This window comes from Triticum dicoccoides, chromosome 1B, assembly GCF_002162155.2.
Source record: "Triticum dicoccoides isolate Atlit2015 ecotype Zavitan chromosome 1B, WEW_v2.0, whole genome shotgun sequence".
Lineage (NCBI taxonomy): Eukaryota > Viridiplantae > Streptophyta > Magnoliopsida > Poales > Poaceae > Triticum > Triticum dicoccoides.
Window position 1 is genome coordinate 20569642 of NC_041381.1, and position 21745 is coordinate 20591386.

Sequence of the window (21745 nt, forward strand, 5' to 3'; positions counted from 1 at the left end):
AGGTTGGCCCCCATGAAGCTCCGCCACTGATGCCATGTACATATGGTAGTATACCATGTACGTTCAAATCACGCCTTTTGTAGTCAATCAATTTTGAGTAATTTTTAACAAGTTTTGTATCAGCAGATTTTGCGTTTTTGTTTTTGGCAAACTGTTGCTTTTCGGAGTCGCATTTCTCTATCCTCTCATCAAAAATATATTGTACATATATACATGAGTTGGCTTAAACACTATTGGCATCCCCGGCCGTGAGAGTGACATCGGAGGACCCCTTCCAGTCGGCTCGCGCGACGTGTCTGTCCGTGGCAAAACCGTGTGTCCGTCCGGTCCCTTTTCTCTCGGCCGGACACGCACAGCTTGGCTCTAGCTCTCAGCTCAGCCGAGGTGACCGTTGCGCTCCGCAATCCATCCGCCCACCCATCCCGATATCTGCTTCCGCCCCTTTTTAAACGGAACGGAAGCAGAGTTCCATCCAGATAGATAGATATACTACTAGGTGGTGGCACCAGCAGCAGAGTTCGAGCCGAAGCAGAGCGTCGAATCCGGGCGCGGGCCGGGCCGGGCAAGCAATCTGCCCCGCCACGCCAGGGGAAGCAAGGCTGCGGGGGAAGCAAGGAAGCAGAGGAGCAGGGGAGGATTATCCCTACCCTAGGCACGCCCAGAGATACCAGCAGCTGCTGCTTTTCGGGGGAAAAGGAACAGGCCGCCGCCGCCGGCCCCGGCCGCGAGGGAGATCGACCGGAGACGGAGAGCTCAGGTCTGCTACTTCTCCTTCTTCTTCTTCTACCTGCGTGCTTCCTTGTTCTCCCCTCAGCTCTCTTTCGGCTGGTTGGTCGGGATAGTAGGGCTGGAGCGCTTTCGGCGCCGCCGCCGCCCAACTGTTCGACCGATTGCCCACAAGGGACACGCACCGCTATCTTTTTCCTCCCCAGCCGCCGCGGATCCTGTCCCCCGTCCCGTTGTCGTTTCTCATCTAGGAGCTGCTGGCCCGAGTTCCGCGCACCAAATTTGGAGATTTCGTCATCCTTTCCCGCATGATTCCAGGCTCCGCGCATCATCGATTTCATCAACCTTTCCGCATTGTTCGAATAAGAGGAAGGATTTTTTTTTATTTTCATTATTTTCCCGAAATCTTAGCTGCTAAGGAACGCCGCTGGCCAGAATTATTTTCCCTGCCGTGCCCGTACCACCACCACCATCTTCCATTATTCTCCACAAAATCTAGACAGAAACAGGACAAAAAATACTTGATCTTTTCCCCCGGAGCCGCTCCACCAGCACCACGTATTTTATTCCCCCGCGATACGCTGCCAATAGTATATACATAGTGGCAAATAATTATAGTACTCCAACTTTTCCGCTGCCGTTGCTGTCATGCAAGTCGGCACCGGGCCCCTGAGCCCGAACGAAACCCTCTCGCTTTCCAGGGTCAAAGCCACCACGCTCCGACGATTCCGGGTGGCCGGCGGGACAGATACTTTGATTGATCGACACAGCTTTCGATTCCGTTGCCGGTTCCTTTCCATGCACCAGAGCCACCAGCTTCCTATCCATCATCATTGGAGGAGGTGCTTTGGCTGCCACTTGTGCTTTGCTTCCTGCTTCAAGATGTGCTAGTTGTCTGTCCGAATTAGTGGCCGGCATTTGTCGTCCGTTCGGGCACCGAATACGCGCGCAGTCATGCTGTGCTGGCAACTATACGGTGATGTAGATGTGCAACTAAATCAGTGGACCAGACCACAATCGCGCGGTTTCATACATTTGTGGCGCAATTTTATCTTTTCATTCACAAGCGGCATCACGTTTGTGTGACATTATTGCATCGTATGGTTGGTTTCAGTCATTCTCACATCATACGATCCACATGTGCAGGCCGCGTTCTCTGTCAAGCTAGCTAAGTTATCTGAAGGGCATCCATGGCTACGATCTACGACATTGGCCTCGGGGCGGCGTTCAACATAGTGACCGCCACCATCTTCCTGCTGATATTCGCTTTCCTGCGGCTACAGCCCGTCAACGACAGGGTCTTCTTCCCGAAATGGTACCTCAAGGGAATGCGGGACAGCCCGTCCTCCGCCGGCGCCGCCGTGAACAAGTATGTCAACCTGGACGTGAGGTCGTACTTGAAGTTCTTAAGCTGGATGCCGGCTGCTCTCAAGATGCCCGAGGAGGAGTTGATCGAGCATGCCGGCCTCGATTCCGTTGTCTATCTACGGATATATCTCACAGGGTACGTCGGCATTGCTAATCCCTTTGTTGATCAAATGTTTGGTTATGTGATTCTTTGGTGCCAGCAATATTTTTTTTTACCATTCTCAGTCTCTTAAGGCATAAACCTGGAGCATAACCACCAAATTTAGTGTTTTTTACGTGCATGTTGCATGGGAATGATGTCTACAGGTTGCCAAATTTTACTGCTCTGCCTGTGTTGTTACTTATACTTCAAGTCTATTAATGGGGTCACACATATCATGTGGGTTTTAATAAGCAGGCCCATTTCTGTTATGCAAACACGTTTTTCCTTGTTATTATTTTTAATTACATATGGTTTAGCACTGTATTTGGAACATCAGATGGGCATATGTGCATTATATTACTTATCCATTTTGCGCATAACATCCTTCATGTCAAGTGCCCAATCTTTCGATGACTATATGCTGACGAACTTTGAACTAATCATTGCAGACTGAAGATATTTGTCCCGATTACGATTCTTGCTTTTGGTGTTCTGGTCCCTGTGAACTGGACCAATGATGCGCTAGATGATTTGAAGGTAGTCCACAGTGATATTGACAACCTTTCAATATCCAACATACCTTATGGATCAAAGAGGTGAGCAACGGGATATGTAGGAGAAATAGTTTATTTATGTTGATTATGAAAATGCTTTGCTGATTTGTTTCAAGAGGTCCTGGGTTGTGCCAAGAGGTCCTGGGTTCGAACCAGCCTCTCTGCATTGCATTTGCAGGGGTAAGACTAGGTTCCTATAATCCCTCCCCAGACCCCACCTTGTGTGGGATCTTCTACGCACTGGGTCTGTCCTTTTTATGAAAATGCTTTGCTGATTTGTTTCATAGAAGCTGTAGATATTCAAAATAGTGGCGCTGGCTTGCCACAAGTAATATCTATATATGCATACTGCTTGCACCGTAGGCACATGAGTTTCTTATAGTTGCAGGATTCTTAGTGTTTATTTGGGTGAGCAATGCACCATTATTGTGTCATTTTAGTAAGGTGCAAGCACTCTGTACAGGCTTAGCATTTAGCAGCTGCCCATCAAAACAAAATTAAAAAAAATCCAGTTATAGGAAGTTGTTCTGCTCAAAAGCATGTTGTTGCATATCAGCCACACAACATAAATCTTCCACCCATAATTGTTAGAGGTTCTTTCATTCTTGTATCTTCATGATTATGCTCATGCTTCCTTTTTTTGTGCAGGTTTATAGCTCACTTGGTTATGGCCTATGTATTTACGTTTTGGACCTGCTATGTACTTAAGAATGAGTATGAAAGAGTCGCGACTATGAGGTTGCGCTTTCTTGCTTCAGAGAAACGCCGACCGGATCAGTTCACTGTATGTATACCCATTTACCTATACTCTTCCTATTTAGCACGTAGATTGGGATGTTTAGGGTGTTGTATGTAAGTTTTGATAACTCAAAAGGCGCTGGCAGACTAGCAAATTGCGGGACTATAAGGATTACACACTGGATTTTTCTTTTTTGTTATTGGTGTAACTTGATAAACATTTAAATATTCCTATTATTTCAAAGTTGGAACTGTATAACTTGATAACTATTAAAATAGTCCTATTATTTTAAAATTCGAAAGCAAATTCTGGAGCAGATTTTTCTGGCAAATTGTTGGTATAAAGCACCTTTATGACTGCAACTTATACATGAACTCAGTTTAGATCCCTTTTCTAGAAAAAAGAATGCTGCATACAGCAATGATCTCAGCAGAATGATCTTATCTAGATTAATGGTTCTCCGATTATTCTTGTGAGTCTGAGTCATCAATATATTTTTTATTGTAGGTTCTTGTACGGAACATACCACCAGACCCCGATGAATCAGTTAGCGAGCTTGTGGAACATTTCTTCCTTGTCAATCATCCGGATCATTATCTGAAACATCAGGTAATCACTAAGTTTTGGAACATCTCCCATTTGAAGAATCATCTGCAAATCCAAATGTAAGGAAGTGTGCAGTGCAAAGCAATTATCAGGGTACTGATATGCTATAGCATGACATGAATCATATGATGATATTTGGGTTCACAATTTGTTGTTTAGCTACTTAGTTAAAAATAAATAACTATGATTTTCCTTAAACTAATTATTGTGTTTAAGCCTTATATTGCATTTCTTTCTTGCTGAGTACCTCTTCAGATGATTTATGCAGGGGACTAATCTTTTATGTCTTGTTGCTCAATAGACAGTTTACAATGCAAATAAACTTGCTGATCTGGTTGAAAAGAAGAAGAAAATGCGGAATTGGCTTGATTACTACCAAAACAAGTTTGAGCGAAAATCCAAAAGGCCAACAACTAAGGTTGGTCTGCAAATGTAGTTACCAAGTCATTGCTTTTTTATTGTATTCGGGGCCTGTTTTGTAATTCCTTTGCCTATCTTTGGACCTAATTACAGACTGGCTTTCTTGGATGTTTTGGTTCTGAAGTGGATGCTATTGATCACTGCAAATCAGAGATCGAGAAGATAGGAAAGGAAGTAAGTTACGAAATATGTATTCATGTAACCTCTGTACTATTCGTCTATGCATGTTGTCATTTTGACTAGATTTTTAATCTTTCTTTGTTCTTTTTAAGTGTTAGGTTATCTATTGTTTACAGCTAACTGTCAGAATACATAGTCTAATACATGACAATACACAGGAAGCTGAAGAGCGTATAAAGGTCATGAAGGATCCCAAGTCAATTATGCCAGCAGCCTTTGTTTCTTTTCGTTCACGGTGGGGTGCAGCTGTTTGTGCACAGACACAACAAACCAGCAACCCAACCCTTTGGCTGACTGAATGGGCTCCAGAACCTCGTGATGTGTACTGGAGCAATCTATCTATTCCCTTTGTTTCCCTCACAGTCAGGAGGTTGATAATTGGCGTGGCCTTCTTCTTCCTCAACTTCTTCTATGTCATTCCAATAGCATTCGTACAGACTCTTGCAAATCTTGAAGGCATAGAGAAGGCACTACCATTTCTAAAACCTTTAATTGAATCGTAAGTCTACTTTCACAATGTTTATTACTCCCCAGTTTCGTGGCGTCTCCATAGATTTTCCGTCATTGCTGTAGAATCAGTGTGAAAGTTTATTGTTGAGATGTCCTCTCCTGATTTCTGCCTGTCAACTATATTCCAGACCTTCCATTAAATCATTCATCCAAGGGTTTCTTCCTGGACTTGCTCTGAAGATCTTCCTGATAGTGCTTCCAACTATACTGATGTACATGTCACAGTTTGAAGGATTGATATCACAGTCATCACTAGAGCGGAGAACTGCATCCAAGTATTTTATATTCTTGTTCTTCAATGTATTTTTGGGGAGCATCGTTACAGGATCTGCTTTGGAGCAGCTTAATACCTACCTTCATGCGTCAGCTAATGAGTATGTCCCGCACAGACACATTTACCTATTATGATGCACTTAGAGTAAAAGGTGTATAAATAGCACATCATTTATAAGTTTGCTGCAACATGTTGCTCATATGTGGTTGGTCAGTTGCATTTTAACTTATCTTTCCTAAGCATGGAATTGCATTTTCTGGCGATGATATTTTTACTTCACCTTATTATGGGAGGGAGTCCTGAACAGATTTAGCAGTGTCAGTGATAACTTTGTGGTAGGGATGTCAACCGGGTCCTGTTTAATCCCGTTTAAAGTCCACTTATGATATGATAGTTCAAAAAGGTTTTTTGTTTGTTTGAGAAAAATGAACTATCAAGCTAGCAAAAACTAACTAAACGGGATTGCGGACGCCATTTATTTGCCACTTACATCCCTACTTTGTGGGCTGTGCATCATGATATATTATTTTTGGAAGAAAAATGTCCGCCTTGGCTTTAATGGTACCAGGACGGAATGGTGGTCTCCCGCTTTGGGAAAAAAACTATGGTTTTGCATTTGGTTACAGTTTGTGAACCCTGACCTGGCCTAGCTTCTTTGACTTATGGAGAATTCATGTCTTAGAAAAAAACATAAATTACGCTTAATGCATGATATATATTAGAATTCTCATTAACTTTCTCTAATTTAGACCCAACACATAATTTCTTGAAATTGGCAAAGGAATTAGGTCAGTTGTGGTACCCAGCGGTAAAAGCTGGCTGGAACATCACACTGTATGTAGTGACCTGTGCTAGGTGCTGCTGCTGCTTTTTTACTTAACATACTAGTTATTGGTGGTATTTTTTTGTTTGTGTTTGTTATCGCGCAATGATCTTCAGTTCTACACTTTTTTACCATGCATCTGAAAATCTGTTCTTCACATTCTTAAATCGAATGGTGATTTCTATCTCTAATGAGTCTAAATTGCCTCTTGTGCAGCATACCAAGGATCATTGGTGTAGCAATACCAATGAAGGCAACATTTTTCATAACATACGTAATGGTTGATGGTTGGGCTGGTGTATCTCTTGAAATATTGAGAATAAGGGCATTTGTACTATACCACCTGAAAAACTTTTTCTTGGTCAAGACGGAGAAGGACAGAGAAGAGGCAATGGATCCGGGCAGCATCTGTTTTTACTGGTCTGAGCCTCGAATACAGCTATATTTCTTGCTTGGTCTTGTGTATGCTGCAGTGACACCGCTCTTGCTACCTTTTATACTGGTATTCTTTGCGCTGGGATACGTTGTCTACCGCCACCAGGCAAGGAGCTCTTGCTACTACTTCTGAGATTTTTCGTGTTTCGATGATGGTCGAAATATGATGAACCTCTGAATGTTTGGTTTCCTTACTTGATCCTACATTATTTCAGATTATAAATGTCTACCATCAGCGATACGAGAGTGGTGCGCAGTTCTGGCCCAACGTACATCTACGCATAATCGTAGCCTTGATCGCATCGCAGCTGCTTCTCCTTGGCCTCTTGAGCACAAAAGGTTTGGAGGAGGCGACACCAGTTCTCCTCGTTCTTCCCATATTAACCTTTTGGTTCCACAAGTACTGCACGCACCGGTACAAACCCGCGTTTGTGAGGAACCCGCTGCAGGTAACGTTTACACCTAATCTCTCTACGCCATCGGACTGATTCCCCTTGTCCACTTCGCTGCTGAGAGTCTGAAGATGTGTTGTGGTCTGTGCAGGAGGCGATGAGGAAGGACACGCTGGAGCACGCGAGGGAGCCCAACTTCGACCTCAAGTCGTACTTGGCGGACTCGTACCTGCACCCGGTGTTCAAGAGCGACGATGTCGACAAGTTCTACGTCGCCGACGACCCCGGCGCGGAGGAGGTGATCGTGGCGACCAAGCGGCAGTCGAGGAGGACCACGCCCGTGCAGAGCAAGTACGACGGCTCCGAAAGGCTCTCCGTGCCGGACTCCATACCCGAAAGGTAGCACCTGGCTGGCTGGTTGGCCAGCCATGGGAGGAGTGCTATTGGTTCTTTAGGCTGTTAGTGTGTACAGAGAGGGACAGAGAGGGGGGAATGGAATTCTGCTTGATGAGATGTCACACGGCTGAGGGTGTTGGTTGCACCTGCAAACTTGCAATGCACACAGCACACCAGCACACCTGTTTTTCCACTAGTATTTGAACCGAATACGATCCAGAGATGCACATTGCAGTGAGGATTGGTTTGGCGTTGGCAACCGTATAGTATTATTGTGAATTGGAGAAGTTTGTGACCAGTTTAGAATTCTAAAATACAGTATATAGTAGTGGGCAAATATGAATGTGCAAAAATACTACTACTACTACAGATCTAGCTCAGTCCACAACGTTTCTAAGATCTACTGGCTCAGTACACAATAATTCTACAACTCCAGAGATGCAAGATCAAGATCAGTGTATTTGAACTCGAGCTCACATGTTCTCAAATGTATAGTAAAATCAAAGAAAATATGAAAGTATTAGAAATGATTATTTTAATGATAAACATTGATGAATGTTTCAGTTGCATGTAAAAATTTGTGATGTGAAATCACATTTGTGTAGGTCTGGGCAAAAAAGACAAAAATCGATGCTTTGAAAAGACTATTGTTGGACGCATTTTGGAGCATCGATTTGTTTTCGCCTAGTCTTTAATGAATGCCATTTCATCACAATTTTTTTCTGATGGCGCCTCGATTAGGGTTCCCACTTACTTCACTTGCCAAAACTACTGCAGCCCTGGGCGCCGTAGATTTGAATGATGAACGTATGGGATCTCGCGTCGCTTGGGGCATCCCATGCTATAAATAAAAGCGGCATCAGAAAAATCATCATTCCATTCCCAAATCTCCTCACCAAAACCGCCGCCGCACCCATCTCCTCCACCCATAACCGCACTTCTCGTCCTTCGCCGACGCCATGGTCGGGGAGAAGACTCGCGAACTGGAGTTGAAGAAGATGAAGACGATGCGGAGGGGTTCGTCGTCGTTCACGCCTCCGCCCGGCTGGATCCAAGGTGACTGGCCGCCGTCCACGGTGACCGAGGAGACGGTGCAGAGGTTATATCGAAACAGGGATGGAGGTTCCCGGCCGCCAACAACCTCCATCCCAAGTCGGCGCACTGTCGGAGAAGATGAAGAACCAGATGATGAAACTGATGAAGACGACACGGATGAAAGCGAAGATGAAGTGGAATATTTTCCCTCCCCAGACGCCATTCGGGAGGGTCGAACCAAGAGGAACCAAGATCCGATTGGAGTCGCACCAACCACTCGGGCAACCAAGCGTGCCCGTGTGGAAGGAGAGCAACAAGCATCTCCTTCTCCAACCAAAGGAAACAGATCGGTTAAAGTCATAACACAAAAACCTCGGAAGGCTGCCGCTCTGCCAAGGATGAGGAAACCGATGTATGTCTTTGCAAAGTAATTAAGTATGCGAAATATAATCGTTAATTTGAGCATTGAAAAATATTATCTTCCTATTTATGTCTGCAGGGTGGTCCCTTCTGCAAGCTTGACCAGCCAAGAAACTGAAAATACTACGGATAGATCCAAGGGGATGCTCGATGCTGGTGTTGTGTCTTCGAAAGGTCTAACACTTCGTCAATATATCATCCGAGCAAACAAGCGAACCGCCTTATGCTAACGAGGATGTAACTTTTCAGCCGCTAAAGAAGTGAACCCCGCAATAGAGCTTGACTCGGGCCATGAGCAAGCTCGCAACTCAGACGAAATCCCTCCAAGCCCAAGTCAAAGCTCAATCCCCATGGATACTGCTCCTGATAAATCTCTGAAGATTCTTTTGAGTGAGTCGATTCAGACACCGACTGCACCAGAGCCAATAAGCCCGAGCACACTGGCAGTGACATCTCTTTGTCAAAATAAAACTCCATCCATTTCGTCTACGTCGTTCTCCCTGGCACGGTCCCCAGAGGACGAAGTGGGCGCAGGCAAGGAGGCCATGCTGCAGGCCGAGCAGATGGAGACTAAGTTGAAGGAGTTGCTCATACCGAACGAAACCTTGAAGACCAACATCCGAGTAAGTACTCGAGTAAGTGTCATTTGTTTCCATTTGGACGACTTCCCTTTAGTTAGATTTTCGAATCTAATGGAATTCCCAGAAAGTTTCTTCCAGTGGGGGTGCAATCAGTGCACACACTAGTTGTAGCACATAGTGTGAAGTAGAGATCACTCATAACTTCATAGAACAAGATTATATATTAGATCCATGACTTCACACTCAATCTGTACTCTGTAGACGGTCCGAGTCGATTGATTTTGAATTTCTTCCAGTGGGGCGCGATCAGTGCCCGTGCTGGGTGTAGCCTCCAAGACTCAAACCGAGTGGATTAACTTTGATATTCTTCCATTCGGTTGGAGTCTCAAGGACCAATAAGTCTTCACTTCATAGACCTAGATTGTACCTTAGATCCATGGCTTCACTCGGCCCGTTGACGTACCAAGTGGATTAATTGTTACCTTATGGCGACTAAGTTAAACCTTGTATATGTTTAATCTTGTGCAGAAAACTTGTGAACTTGGAACCAAATACTTAGGTTTACAGAAGGAGTTGGAGAAGGTACGCCAAGAGCTTGATGAAGAACAAGCCAAGACCATTCGGCTTGAAAAGGAGAAAATTGCTATGGAAGGTAATCTTTGCAATCTGAATGATCTTGAGCTTTGCCTATTAATTGATTTGAAACTAAGTTGATCCTAATCAGATGTATATGCTGAAAATATCCTACTGAACAAACGATTGTGAAACTGTTTTTGCAGAATTCGTGAAGAAAACCCTGGAAGAGAAAGACACTTCTCTTGCCAAAGCCAGGGTGGAAGCTGATGCTATGACCAAGAAAGCCGACGATAGGTTGGAGGAGCTCCAAGAGGCCAGAGAGATGAATGATAACTACCTAAAGGTGGCGGAGGACATGAAGAAGCAAATCGAAGCACTAAAAGCATCTGAGTCTGAATGGCATACCAAATATGTGAAAACGTCTAATCTTGCAGAAATGACCAAAATGAAGTATGAAAAGGATCTTGGTGAGCTCAAGCAAGGAATGTCCCACACGGAAACCTTCTTGGTGGGCCAGCTAGATGAGATTAAGCAGAGGCCTAAGGGTAAGCATTTACTCTCCTCTCGAGTGGAATTCGCAATACTAAATCCATGGACTAATCTTTCCTTTTCTGACTATTTTCTTTTTATGTTATGCAGTGTTTTGTCCCAATCTGATCATGGAGGATCATAAAGTGCAGAAGGAGCTGGAGAAGGTACGCCAAGAGCTTGACGAAGAACAAGCCAAGACCATTCGGCTTGAAAAGGAGAAAACTTTTATGGAAGGTAATCTTACAATCTAAATGATCTTGAGCTTTGCCTATTAACTGATTTGAAACAAATTTGATCCTAATCACATGCATATGCTCAAAATATCCTATTGACCAAACGATTGTGGAACTATTTTTGCAGAATTCGTGAAGAAAACCCTAGAAGAGAAAGACACCGCTCTTGCCAAAGCCAGGGAGGAAGCTGATGCTATGACCAAGAAAGCCGGCGATAGGTTGGAGGAGCTCCAAGAGGTCAGAGAGATGAACGATAACTACCTGAAGGCGACAGAGGACATGAAGAAGCAAATTGAAGCTCTAAAAGCATCTGAGTCTGAATGGCATACCAAATATGTGAAAAGGTCTGATCTTGCAGAAATGACCAAAATGAAGTATGAAAAGGATCTTGGCGAGCTCAAGCAAGGAATGTCCGACACTGAAACCTTCTTGGTGGGCCAGCTAGATGAGGTTAAGCAGAGGCTTGAGGGTAAGCATTTACTCTCTTCTCGAATGGAATTCACAATACTAAATTCATGGACTAATCTTTCCTTTTCTGACTATTTTCTTTCTATGTTATGTAGTGTTTTGTCCTGATCCGATCATGGAGGATCATAAAGTGCAGAAGGAGCTTGAAGCATATGGTATCGATATCAAAGAAACCCCTTGGGCATCCACTCGGGTTGCTGAGGCTATAATCCGACTAGAAGAACGAGCAGAAGCAGCAAAAAGCGTCATAGCCCAAGTGAGAAAATCCATGAAGGGCATCAATGCAATTCTGCATCCTGGAGAAGAGGTCGATGAAGCTCTACCCATTTGTTTACAACAACTTGAGCAAGTGCCTGGCCGGGTATTGAGGTGTAAGAAATCTGCTGCTCGCTGTGGAGCTAATGTAGCTCTAGCTCTCACTCGGGTTCACTTCCCCAAGATAAATGAAGCGAAGTTGCAGAACATTGGCGTGGGGAATCCGGAGGGTGATAACTTTGAGGACCACATGAAAACTTTCATCGGAACCGCCAATCAGATTGCTTCCCTCATCGACTTGGACCTGTCTGTTGAGCCGGCTAGAGTGCCAGACACATCGGAGGAGGAGCTCGTACACGACGAAGAGAAAAACAAGTGAGAAGTTTTAAGTATTAAATTTGCCTCAGAATGCTGAGTGAAATTGTAAAAACTTTAAGTTTGACTGAGCAGCGAGGCTCATGAATATTTTGCTTAAGTACTTGCAATCGGATCAAGTTTTTAAGTTGTTATTTTGACTTTGTTTTCTTTGATTCTTACACAATTGGTTCTTGAGCCGATTGGATTACTTTGGTGATTTTCTTTTAGCCAATTGAGTAGACGGACCACAACTAAGTTGACGATACAAAGTTCGCCCTGCATATCTAATCTTCTTACTCGAACTTTCTTGGTAAGAAAGAAAGAAGAACAAACAAGGGATTTGCACCACACTGGGTGTAGCCAAAGAGGACACAGCCGCAACTTTTGAGTTGTATTAAAAATAAGTGAACTGTAATTGGATCAATACGTGAATCCTCGAGCGAGCGTAGTATCCGAGTGTGGTGTAACGGACGGACGGTGTAGCCCCCAAGTGTGGCATGGCCCTCAAGTGTGGTACGATCTCCAAGCAGGTTTTGTTTGCATGTGATGCCAGGCACTCAAGACTTCCATTTTTTTTCCTTAAACAAATATATCTCACGTACTCCGCATATCCGGCTCCTTCTGCGTGCATGTGTTATTATGTTGGCATAAGTTAGTGTACCCTCATATTATACAAGAGGTCTTCGATAGGAGATCCGACATGATGCCTACTTTGTAAGGAAAAAAAGCACTTTTCTCACATGAAGTCCACTTGGCTCGGCTCAGCTCACGCTCGTTCGTGTGTGAAAAAGACTCCAGTCCGACGTTTATGGCACACGTAACCAATTACTCCCTCCGCATGTTTGGGTCATCACTCAGCAGTAGCGCTCCAGGTGTCCCTGCCTTCTCCCGGTCGTTCGTGCTCTCTCTAGGACCCGCTCAAAAGAAAGCTGTAGAGACGATGAACCAAGTAAGTATTTCTTTTCAACACCAGCATGACATTAAACTAGTTGTAGTTTGTTTGCCATTCATCTGGAAATTTGAAATTTGAAATTCAGATTTGGCAGGTCCTTCTCACAAAGAAGCTACCCTTCAAAATCAGGGCACTTTGTCCAAGCATACTACTGTCCAAAATTTTAAATTCAGGATTGGTGGGGCCTTCTCACAGGGAGAAGACACCCTTTAAAAATTAGGGTATGCTGCTTAGGGTGGCGCGCACACGGTATTCTTTAGTAAAAGGCGAAAGAATAGTTCGCTTTGTGCTCACCACGCAGCTGCGTGCTTTTCACTGATGGCGCCCCATGCTCTTATGTAGCCGAGCTCCTTCCCCTCGCTCCCTCAGCCTGTCGAGGTGGGACTAAACTAACAGCACCTACGTCACATCCTCCCTTCTGCTTTTTTTTGAGACAACTTTTTTTTTGAGACAACACATCCTCCCTTCTGCTGCTGCAGCTTCACCCGAAAGTAGGTTGTGTTGGGTTTGGGCTTTGCATGCAGAAGGTCGGCCCATGGAGTGACTTGGCTACGGCCGGCTCAAGCTGGCGGGCGCCTGGACCAGACCGCCGCCGCGGCGTACAAGAAGCGACACGCCCCGCTCCCGGAGGACCCCGGATGCTGTACCAGGACAAGAAACTCGACCTGCTCATCTCCACCAATGGCAGGCTGCTCCTGCACACGAACCAGCTCACCCAAGTGTCAAATTTGGCTCACGTCTGATAGATGCATGCATGTTGGCGTTTGAAATTCATTTTGATTCGGGTTCTTCGACTGCACCCTGCCGTGTGCCCGACCTCCAGCTCCACCATGCTCGCCGTCCGCCGAAAGTGGAGCTCTCCTCCGGAACGGCCACGCCCGCCACCGCACTGCCGTAGGCGTTTCCCCTCAACTCCCTCTTGTGCCCTCAATGCTGTCTTGTCCCTCAACGCGCCAGTAAGATCAAGTAAAATTGATGCCATTGTCAGATTGTCTACATTGCCTGATGCCTTTTATTTTCTTATACCTAATCTCTACCTAATAATAAAAGGCTATTGCTTCTTGTGGTACATCATCAAAATTGACATCAAAGTTGTAAAATATTACACCCAATGCCACCTATAAATGAAAAACGATTTGGTTTAGTACATCAGCCGTCGTCTTTGGTTCATATAAAGCTACCCCTTGAGTAATGCATGCACAAGGGTGCCTGAGTGGCTAGAGCGCTTAGAAGCCATCTTGGAGACCTGAGTTTGAGACAAATTTCAGTGCTTCTAAATAATGTTCCACGACACAATATTTTGTCTTTTTTGCACAAATCACAAAAAAGTTATTTTTTCGTGAAACTTTATGCACACACATAGAACATGGAAACGTATCCGTGCAACACTTTTTCAGATTTTTTTAGCATTTAGAAACGTGTTTTCCAAAGTGGCTTCATATGTACTCAGGTTCATCTATGCACTTTCCAGTTTGAGTCCTGCTACTCCCCCTTTTGTCTCCTTTCTCTCTAAATTTCGCTGGCGTAGAATAGAGTTACATCGCCCGAGGGTCGTATAGTAGATGGGCTGCACAGTCTGCAATTTCGGTCCATCTACTGCCATTGCAGATTTAAGTACTTCTCGAGATATTCATATCTTTTAAACCGTAGCTTGGAATTGTAGATGTTATATATGAAAATCGCTTATAAAAATGTGTAAATTTCAAATATGCTATTATTATGCATGTTAATCATTTCTATTTTTTTCTTCAGGATGTACGCTTAAATAATCATTTTCTTTATATGATGTGTTTTGAAAATGCCTGTTATATATGTTTTCTACCCATTTAAATTGCCTAGATAGGATAGTTTGATGCTCTAAAAGATCTACTATTGGCACCATAGGGGATGTATATGCTAAAGATTACCACATGCACATAAGCATCCTGTCTATTTCAGTGAGTGCACAATAACCAATCCATATAGATGATGTACACTAAACTACTCATATGAACTTTATGTAAACCAATGGCTTAATGCTGATTTCTAGAAATGGTGTCTATAAAGATGTTTTTAATAATATCAATGTAGACATGCAACCCTGAACATTCGTTATGCATGTCCTTACGGATTAATTGTTTTCGATGGAGATGTCTAATATGTGCAGTTATGCGCATGCTATAATTGAGCACTAAAATGTACTTGGCTACTTTTAGCCTAATGAACTATTTCATGGGAATCATTGAGGAGGAACACCAGCAAAGGCATGAATTGATACCAAAATCTAGGTAGGTATTTCTGTTGTCTAATAAATTGGACACACCTTCAGTACACTTAAAAAATTGTTCCAAATTTATGTCTTTGCGTAACACCACTTATCATGTTATTTCTCATATGACATCGTGAAATATTTGAAGGGATTTGCCGATGTTGTCTAATGTGTCCATGAGCAATGATTTTTTTTTCTTCCGTTGCAACGCATGAGCATATTTGCTAGTAATAATAAATGGGCTATTATTTTTGCGCACCCCCAAAGTTGCAAAAAATTACCCACTAATGCCACCTATAAATGATGAAAAATGACTCACATAAGGGAATCCCCCGCCTGGACCGGCCCAAGCAGTAGAGACCTCCTATACTGCGCTCTGCACGCTGCGAGAAGACGCAACACACCTGTTTGGGCAGGTCAATGTCCGAGCGGCCTGTTTTTTAAAATTCATTTTTTATTTTTTCTTTCCTTTTCTGTTTTCATATTTCCTACTTTAAATAATTTGAGACTTCAAAAAATTTCCAAAATATAAAATGAGAATTTTTAAATAAAATATTTAATAAATCGTAAAATGTTTGTGCATTAAAAAAATCATGATTTTATTAAAGAATGTTAGATTATTAAAAATCTTAGAAAATTTGCACACAAATATTCAGGAAACCAAAAATGTTCATGGTTTTTTTGTAAAGTCCGTGTATTAGAAAATGTTAATGAAATTGAGCAAAATTTCACCAGTTCAAAAAATGTTCATGAATGGAAAGTTATCTAAAAATTCAAAACCGTTTCTGACTTGCAAAATATTTTATTCATTCATGCCACCTATAAATAGTTTATTAATTCACACAGGGGAATTCCCCGCCTGCGCTGGCCCAAGCATTAGAGACCTCCTATACTGCGCTCTGCATGCTGGGAGAAGATGCGGCGCAACTCTTTGGGCCGGCCCATGTCCAGGCAGCCTTTGTTTCTCTTTTATTTTTTATTTTCCTTTTTCTACTTTATATAATTTGGGACTTCAAAAAAGTTCCTAAAATTTCAAAATAGAATGTTTAATAAATTACATAATGTTTGCGGATTCAAAAAATGTTCACTATTTTGAAAACAAAATTTTTTCTTATTGAAAATGTTCGACATTTTGCAAAAAAGTGTTTAGGAAATAAAGAATATTCATGATTTTCTGAAAAGTCCCCATATTAAAAAATGTTAATGAAATTGACTTTTTTGCCAATTCAAAAAATGTTCATGAATGGAAAGATATCCTAAAAGTTCAAAAATTGTTTCTGACTTCCAAAATTATTTATCTTTCATAAAATGTTCCCTGATTCAAAAGATGATCATGTATTTCAAAAACAAATGTTCCTCAAATAAAAACTCTTTGTGAATTTCAATATTGTTCAACCAATATCTTACAAAATGTTCGTCTATTCTACAAATGTTCGCCAATTCAAGGAAATTATATGAAAATAATAATCAATTTTTCAATTTTTTGCAAATAGTATAAAATGTTCATCAAGTCAAAAAATGTTCTCGATTTTAGAAAATGTTCAAAAATTTGTAAAAGTGTTCATGAATCTGAGAATGTTCATGAATTCGAATATGCTCACGAGTTTCAAAAAAGTTCATGATTTCACAATTGCTCTTGGTTTCACGAAATTGAGAGTGATAGGGTGTCTCGGTGATGCAGCAAAATGTGGTCATGGCCATTGAAGATTATGATTTTTTTTCTCCTGTTGCAACGCATGGCCCCTTTTGCTAGTTACTAATAAAAGGAATAGTGCCTATATCCGTTCGTCACGAAATTACCCCCAAAGGTATAGAATATGACCCTCCGGCGCCACCTATAATTAACTAAAAAATGTAACGCACAGTGCAGTCGGCCCGCGCGGGCCGACCACCTATAATTAACAAAAAGTTTTTGAATTTGAATTTTTTTCCACCAATTTCCAAAACAATGTTCGCCGAGTAAAAAAATGTTCATAGTTTTCTAAACATATTTGCAAATAATATAAAACGTTCATGAATTCAAAAATGTTCATTATTTTAAAAAAAGTTCAAAAATATGTAAAAATGTTTATGAATTTTACAATGTTCACAATTTCAAATATGTTTACGAATCTAAGCATGTTCATAATTTTAAAAAAGTTGTTCATGATTACATGAAAATACTCGCTAAATAGAAGAATAAATAAAAAAAGCAAAAAACATGAAAGAATGATGAAAAAAATAAAGGAAAAAAAAATAAAAAACAGAATAAAAAGAAAAAATTGCCAAAACCGGTGAGGAAGAAATCCAAAAATGCGATGGCCTAAAAGAAGATCGAAGGCAGGAGTGGGGGGGGGGTACATACTAGGTCGCTACATGCCAAATAGGAAAGCCCGGCGCAGTAGGGGCTGGGAATTTCCCTTTTAGATGGTGGAATCCCCCCAACATGGGCCGGCCCACAAGGTAGCGCCTGGAAAAAAATGTTTGGGAACCCTCCCCCGCCCCCACCTGGGTCGGCACACGCAATTAGAAAGAGAGTGATAGTGTATCTCGGTAATGCAATAAAATATAGTCATAGCCATTGAAGATTATGACATTTTTTCCCGTTGGAATGCACGGGCCCTTTTGCTATGAAATTTATGATTCTAGCTGAATGACACCTACCCCTACCGTGAAGAGATGACAATCGACCCTTATAAATCCGGTCACTGATTAGTGCCATTTATTCTGATATATTATCTTAACAAAATAAGTTATGAGAACACTGTCGATATGCCCAAGTGTTTAAGGAGACAGAATTGAAATCGATAGAACTGTCGATATGTTATGGTGCAAACTTGTCTGGTGCACCCTATAGTAGTGGTGGGTGCTACTTAATGCCTGCCACTGCTAACCAGTTAGTAGTGGTGGGCCTTCGCCCGTCACTGGTGGCCTTTTAGCAGTGGCAGGAGGTCAGTTGTGGGCTTGCCTGGCCCCAGCCCGCCACTTATGACTTTTTTGTGCCCGCCACTGCTAGGCATTCCTGCAGTAGCGAGGGAACCAAACAACGGAATACACCTTAAGCAACCAACGTCGAAAAGCCAACAAGTGGAGAAAAAGGGTTCACAAGGAATAAGATGATATGGGTTACCATTTACGTTAGTCAAAATGGACGGAAATTACATATACATTTTTCCCACTCTAACCTTGCTTACGGGCTTGTAGTTCCCGCTCTCTCTCTTTGTTCCAATAGGACAAAAGGGACAACTACTAACAGGACACGCCAAGACAGGACTAAAGTCCCTCTTCTTATCCAAGCGCACTACGACGACGACCATGGGGGACACCGCCCTCAGTTCCCTCGCTTGCACCATGGGGCCAGGTCATCCCAGATGGTGGTCGTTGGAAGGAAGGGATCTCGGTGATGAAGATTGGAGAGGATGCAGGATGCCACGGTGATGGCAGCCCGGATCCCCTCCCTGTTCAATGCCTTCTTCGTGAAGGCACGAAGGCACACGAGGTCATTAGCAAGGAAGAAGAAGAAGGATTCCAGGTCTGATAGGCGTCGATCGCTGAAGTTGGCGCGATGGTCAAAGGGATTCATGCCCAGGATATGCTCAAGTAGGTGCGGCGCAGCCGCTCGACCTGCACACCCACATCCAGTAATACCTTGCCTAGGAGGTCCTCTATATCATCGCGGCGGGCATGCTCCCAGGGTCGATGCACCCCATCAAGGAGGCGTCCTCCCGGTGGAGGCGATCCACTGCCTCCTCCATGGCGACCTGTGATTGGTGGTACTTCTTGGCGGTGCACGTGAGCTCCGCGTTCTCCTCCCGGGGGCCGCGAAGCTCCTCACTCGTCTTCTGCTTGAGGGTCCGTAGTTTGGCCCGCGTCTTCTCCTTGAGAGACTCAAGCTCTTCCTCTTTGCCTTGGAGCTCTTTCCTCTAGGCCTAGACTTCCTCAGCAAGCTGCCTCACCTCAAACTCCGCCACTGACTGAGTCACCATTTGGGAGACAAGAGGGGAGGGAGAAGATGAGGAGCAGGCAGAACGGGGAACGACTCGTCTCTCCCCTGTCATTTATAGCATGGGAGATGAGGTAGATCAACCCCTCGATCATGACATTCCCTGGCCTTCCCAATATTCTGTTGGGTTCCCAAGATGAACTCAAGATGGCGCGCCACATCCATTAATGGAAAGCATCAACATAAGGCTGGTCATAGTGGGGAGTAACTTAGACTAGCAACATACATATGTTACTAGTCTATGTTACTACCTTCATAGTGGGTAGTGTCATAGGTGTGGTAACATAGTTGCCTTCATTTATTACTTTGTAGACTCATTATGCATTGGAAACCGCTATGTGATGGTAACATATTATGTTACTCTATTTGCCTCTCTCCTCATTAACTACTTGCCACATCATCATTTTTGCTTATGTGGCATCTATGTTACTACCTATGTTACTCCCACTATGACCAGCCTAACCCCTCCTGTAAATGTAAGAATCAAGGGGACTCGACGATTGGTCTTCTGCCTATGTACATCGGTCCCCACTCCAGGCTGGCATGCAAAGTGTCGTCCCCTTCGGTCAGAGGAGATGTGATGCCATGTGGCAGGAGGGCACCCCTATAAAATCATATAGTTGTGCGGACAAGGCGTAAAGCCAAAGGGAATCACTTGGGGCAGACCATCTCCCCAGAGTTTCCTGGTCACTGATGCCTCATGCACCATCCTATGCGTTTTTGATCTGACCGAGCATGGGGGCTAGCGACGTGTGGGCCCCATGCGTTGAAAGGACCCGATCCTGATGACATGTGTAACATGCGTTCGGCCCAAGCTCGGGAGCTACTGTCGGTACCGTGACGGCTGGGTTCACAGACCCAACCACGCACGCGCCACGATCGCCCTTGGACCAGACTCAAGAAGGAGGAAGAACTGCTCGTCATAGTTTCCTCTTCTGAACCAGCAGTGGTATGCAGATCTTGGTCAAGAACTACACCAAGCAGAAGGATAGGCTCCGTGGTAGCATGCATATCTTTTTCATAAGATGTTCATGGCCATCAAGGCGAGCCTGCCGCCAAGATTGAAGCAAGACCCGGCAACAACACTCGCTGGCCCAAGACTCGGGAACAACCTCGCCCGACAACGGAAATCCTTAACTGGCCCACACTCAGCAAGCCTTCGACAGCAAGCTATCACCTCACGCATGCATGGCATGGTTGTTTTGATTTGGATTTGGATTTGGTTATACAAAAAGGGGAGGGATCAGACAATCTGATCTGGATTTGGTTCAAAAGGTTGGACATTGATAGAACACCAGTAGGAGCACTCAACGCTTCCCGTTCCTGGGAAGGACTTCTAGCTCGCCATCCACAAAATATAACCACACATAAAAAGTAGGAGTAGGGTATTACGCAACCGTGCGTCCCGAATCTGGGTAAATCATCGTGCCATATTGTGCATTTCACTAGTGTAGATCCTCACCTTCATGCCCCATCTATGAACCAGCAGAGGGATGTCTACATTACATGGTTTCACGCGCGTGTTCTGCACACACCCGCAGACACAATGCCCTCATCGTTTCATGCTAGCCGTAACACATGAATAGCACTGCATAATAAGGTTGCATCGATGCTCTTGTAAGTCAGAGAAATTCGTCGTTCGGCCATCGGCACAGCCACAAACAGTGGCCCTCGGCGGGGCTCGGAACTTGTCCAGCAACTCGTCCGCTCATCATTTTGCTCGGATCTTACTCATCGCTCGGCCACCAGCATAGCCACGAACTGCAGCCCTCGGCTAGGCTCGGCAATTGCCTAGCAGCTTGAACTGGAGTTGAAGAAGATGAAGAAGATGAGGAGGGGTTTGTTGTCATTCACGCCTCCGCTTGGTTGGATCCAAGGTGACTGGCTACCGTCCATGGTGACCGAAGAGATAATGCCCCAATTTGTAGCTGAAGGACTCATGTCGAAACAAGGATCAGGGTTGTCGGTGGCCAGCGAACAAGACCCGGTTCCCAATCAAGATGAGCGGGCACTTCTCGTGTCACATATTGAAAGAGGATTCTCTTTAATGCTGCGTCCTTTTCTCAAGTATTTTCATAGATTCTATGGGGCTCAACTTCACCATCTGCTCCCAAACGCCGTCACATATTTCTCTAGCTTTGTCTCTCTTTGCAAGAACTTCATGGGCCTTAAAGGGAAGGCCTAGAAGGAGTTGATCTCTTATCGGCTTGTATTAGTGATCATATCCAACCACTCCAAGACAGAGAAAGATGCATGTATACATATCAGGGTTAGAATGACCCGATTCGAGTGAGCCAAAGCCAATCAATGAGGATGTGATCGAATCAAAGCTGGTGCATGTCACCAAGGAACAAGCTGGAATTCGAGCTGAAGGAAGTGTGCCACCCTACGACGCGTCCCATACTTGATTATTTTCACCATCATAAAAAAACGATTGTACTTGATAGGTAAACTCGACTTGCTTATTTGACTAGTTCAAAGTTTAGTTTTGCTAGTCATCTAGAAGCTTCTTTAGGAAATCCAGAACATGCATACTATTGGA

General features: G+C 43.8%; 2 protein-coding genes and 1 pseudogene across 2 annotated transcripts; 2 read left to right on the forward strand and 1 right to left on the reverse strand.

The window, feature by feature from the left end:
- The first annotated feature begins 402 nt into the window (after positions 1-402).
- LOC119316710 (CSC1-like protein At3g21620) lies at positions 403-7902 on the forward strand. Its single transcript, XM_037591085.1, has 12 exons — positions 403-757; positions 1873-2230; positions 2686-2832; positions 3439-3574; positions 4037-4138; positions 4437-4553; positions 4649-4729; positions 4894-5234; positions 5374-5619; positions 6559-6883; positions 6993-7226; positions 7321-7902. The coding sequence occupies exons 2-12, from the start codon at positions 1917-1919 to the stop codon at positions 7570-7572; spliced, it is 2295 nt and encodes a 764-aa protein (XP_037446982.1). The 5' UTR covers positions 403-757; positions 1873-1916; the 3' UTR covers positions 7573-7902.
- A 1681-nt stretch (positions 7903-9583) lies between these two features.
- Positions 9584-12043, forward strand: LOC119350010 (myosin-2 heavy chain-like). Its single transcript, XM_037618062.1, has 6 exons — positions 9584-9643; positions 10130-10253; positions 10381-10722; positions 10817-10942; positions 11069-11410; positions 11505-12043. Exons 1-6 carry the CDS (start codon positions 9584-9586, stop codon positions 12041-12043), a joined length of 1533 nt encoding a protein of 510 aa, XP_037473959.1.
- Positions 12044-13165: 1122 nt separating this feature from the next.
- LOC119351490 lies at positions 13166-13276 on the reverse strand (annotated as a pseudogene).
- Between the last annotated feature and the right edge of the window lie 8469 nt (positions 13277-21745).

Coding starts and splice junctions, on each gene's coding strand:
- LOC119350010 (XM_037618062.1), top strand. CDS start 9,584: ATGGAGACTAAGTTGAAGGAGTTGCTCATACCGAACGAAACCTTGAAG. Junction 10,723..10,816: donor GATTAAGCAGAGGCCTAAGG/GTAAGCATTTAC, acceptor TATGTTATGCAG/TGTTTTGTCCCAATCTGATC. Junction 11,411..11,504: donor GGTTAAGCAGAGGCTTGAGG/GTAAGCATTTAC, acceptor TATGTTATGTAG/TGTTTTGTCCTGATCCGATC.
- LOC119316710 (XM_037591085.1), top strand. CDS start 1,917: ATGGCTACGATCTACGACATTGGCCTCGGGGCGGCGTTCAACATAGTG. Junction 2,833..3,438: donor ATACCTTATGGATCAAAGAG/GTGAGCAACGGG, acceptor TTTTTTGTGCAG/GTTTATAGCTCACTTGGTTA. Junction 4,139..4,436: donor ATCATTATCTGAAACATCAG/GTAATCACTAAG, acceptor GTTGCTCAATAG/ACAGTTTACAATGCAAATAA.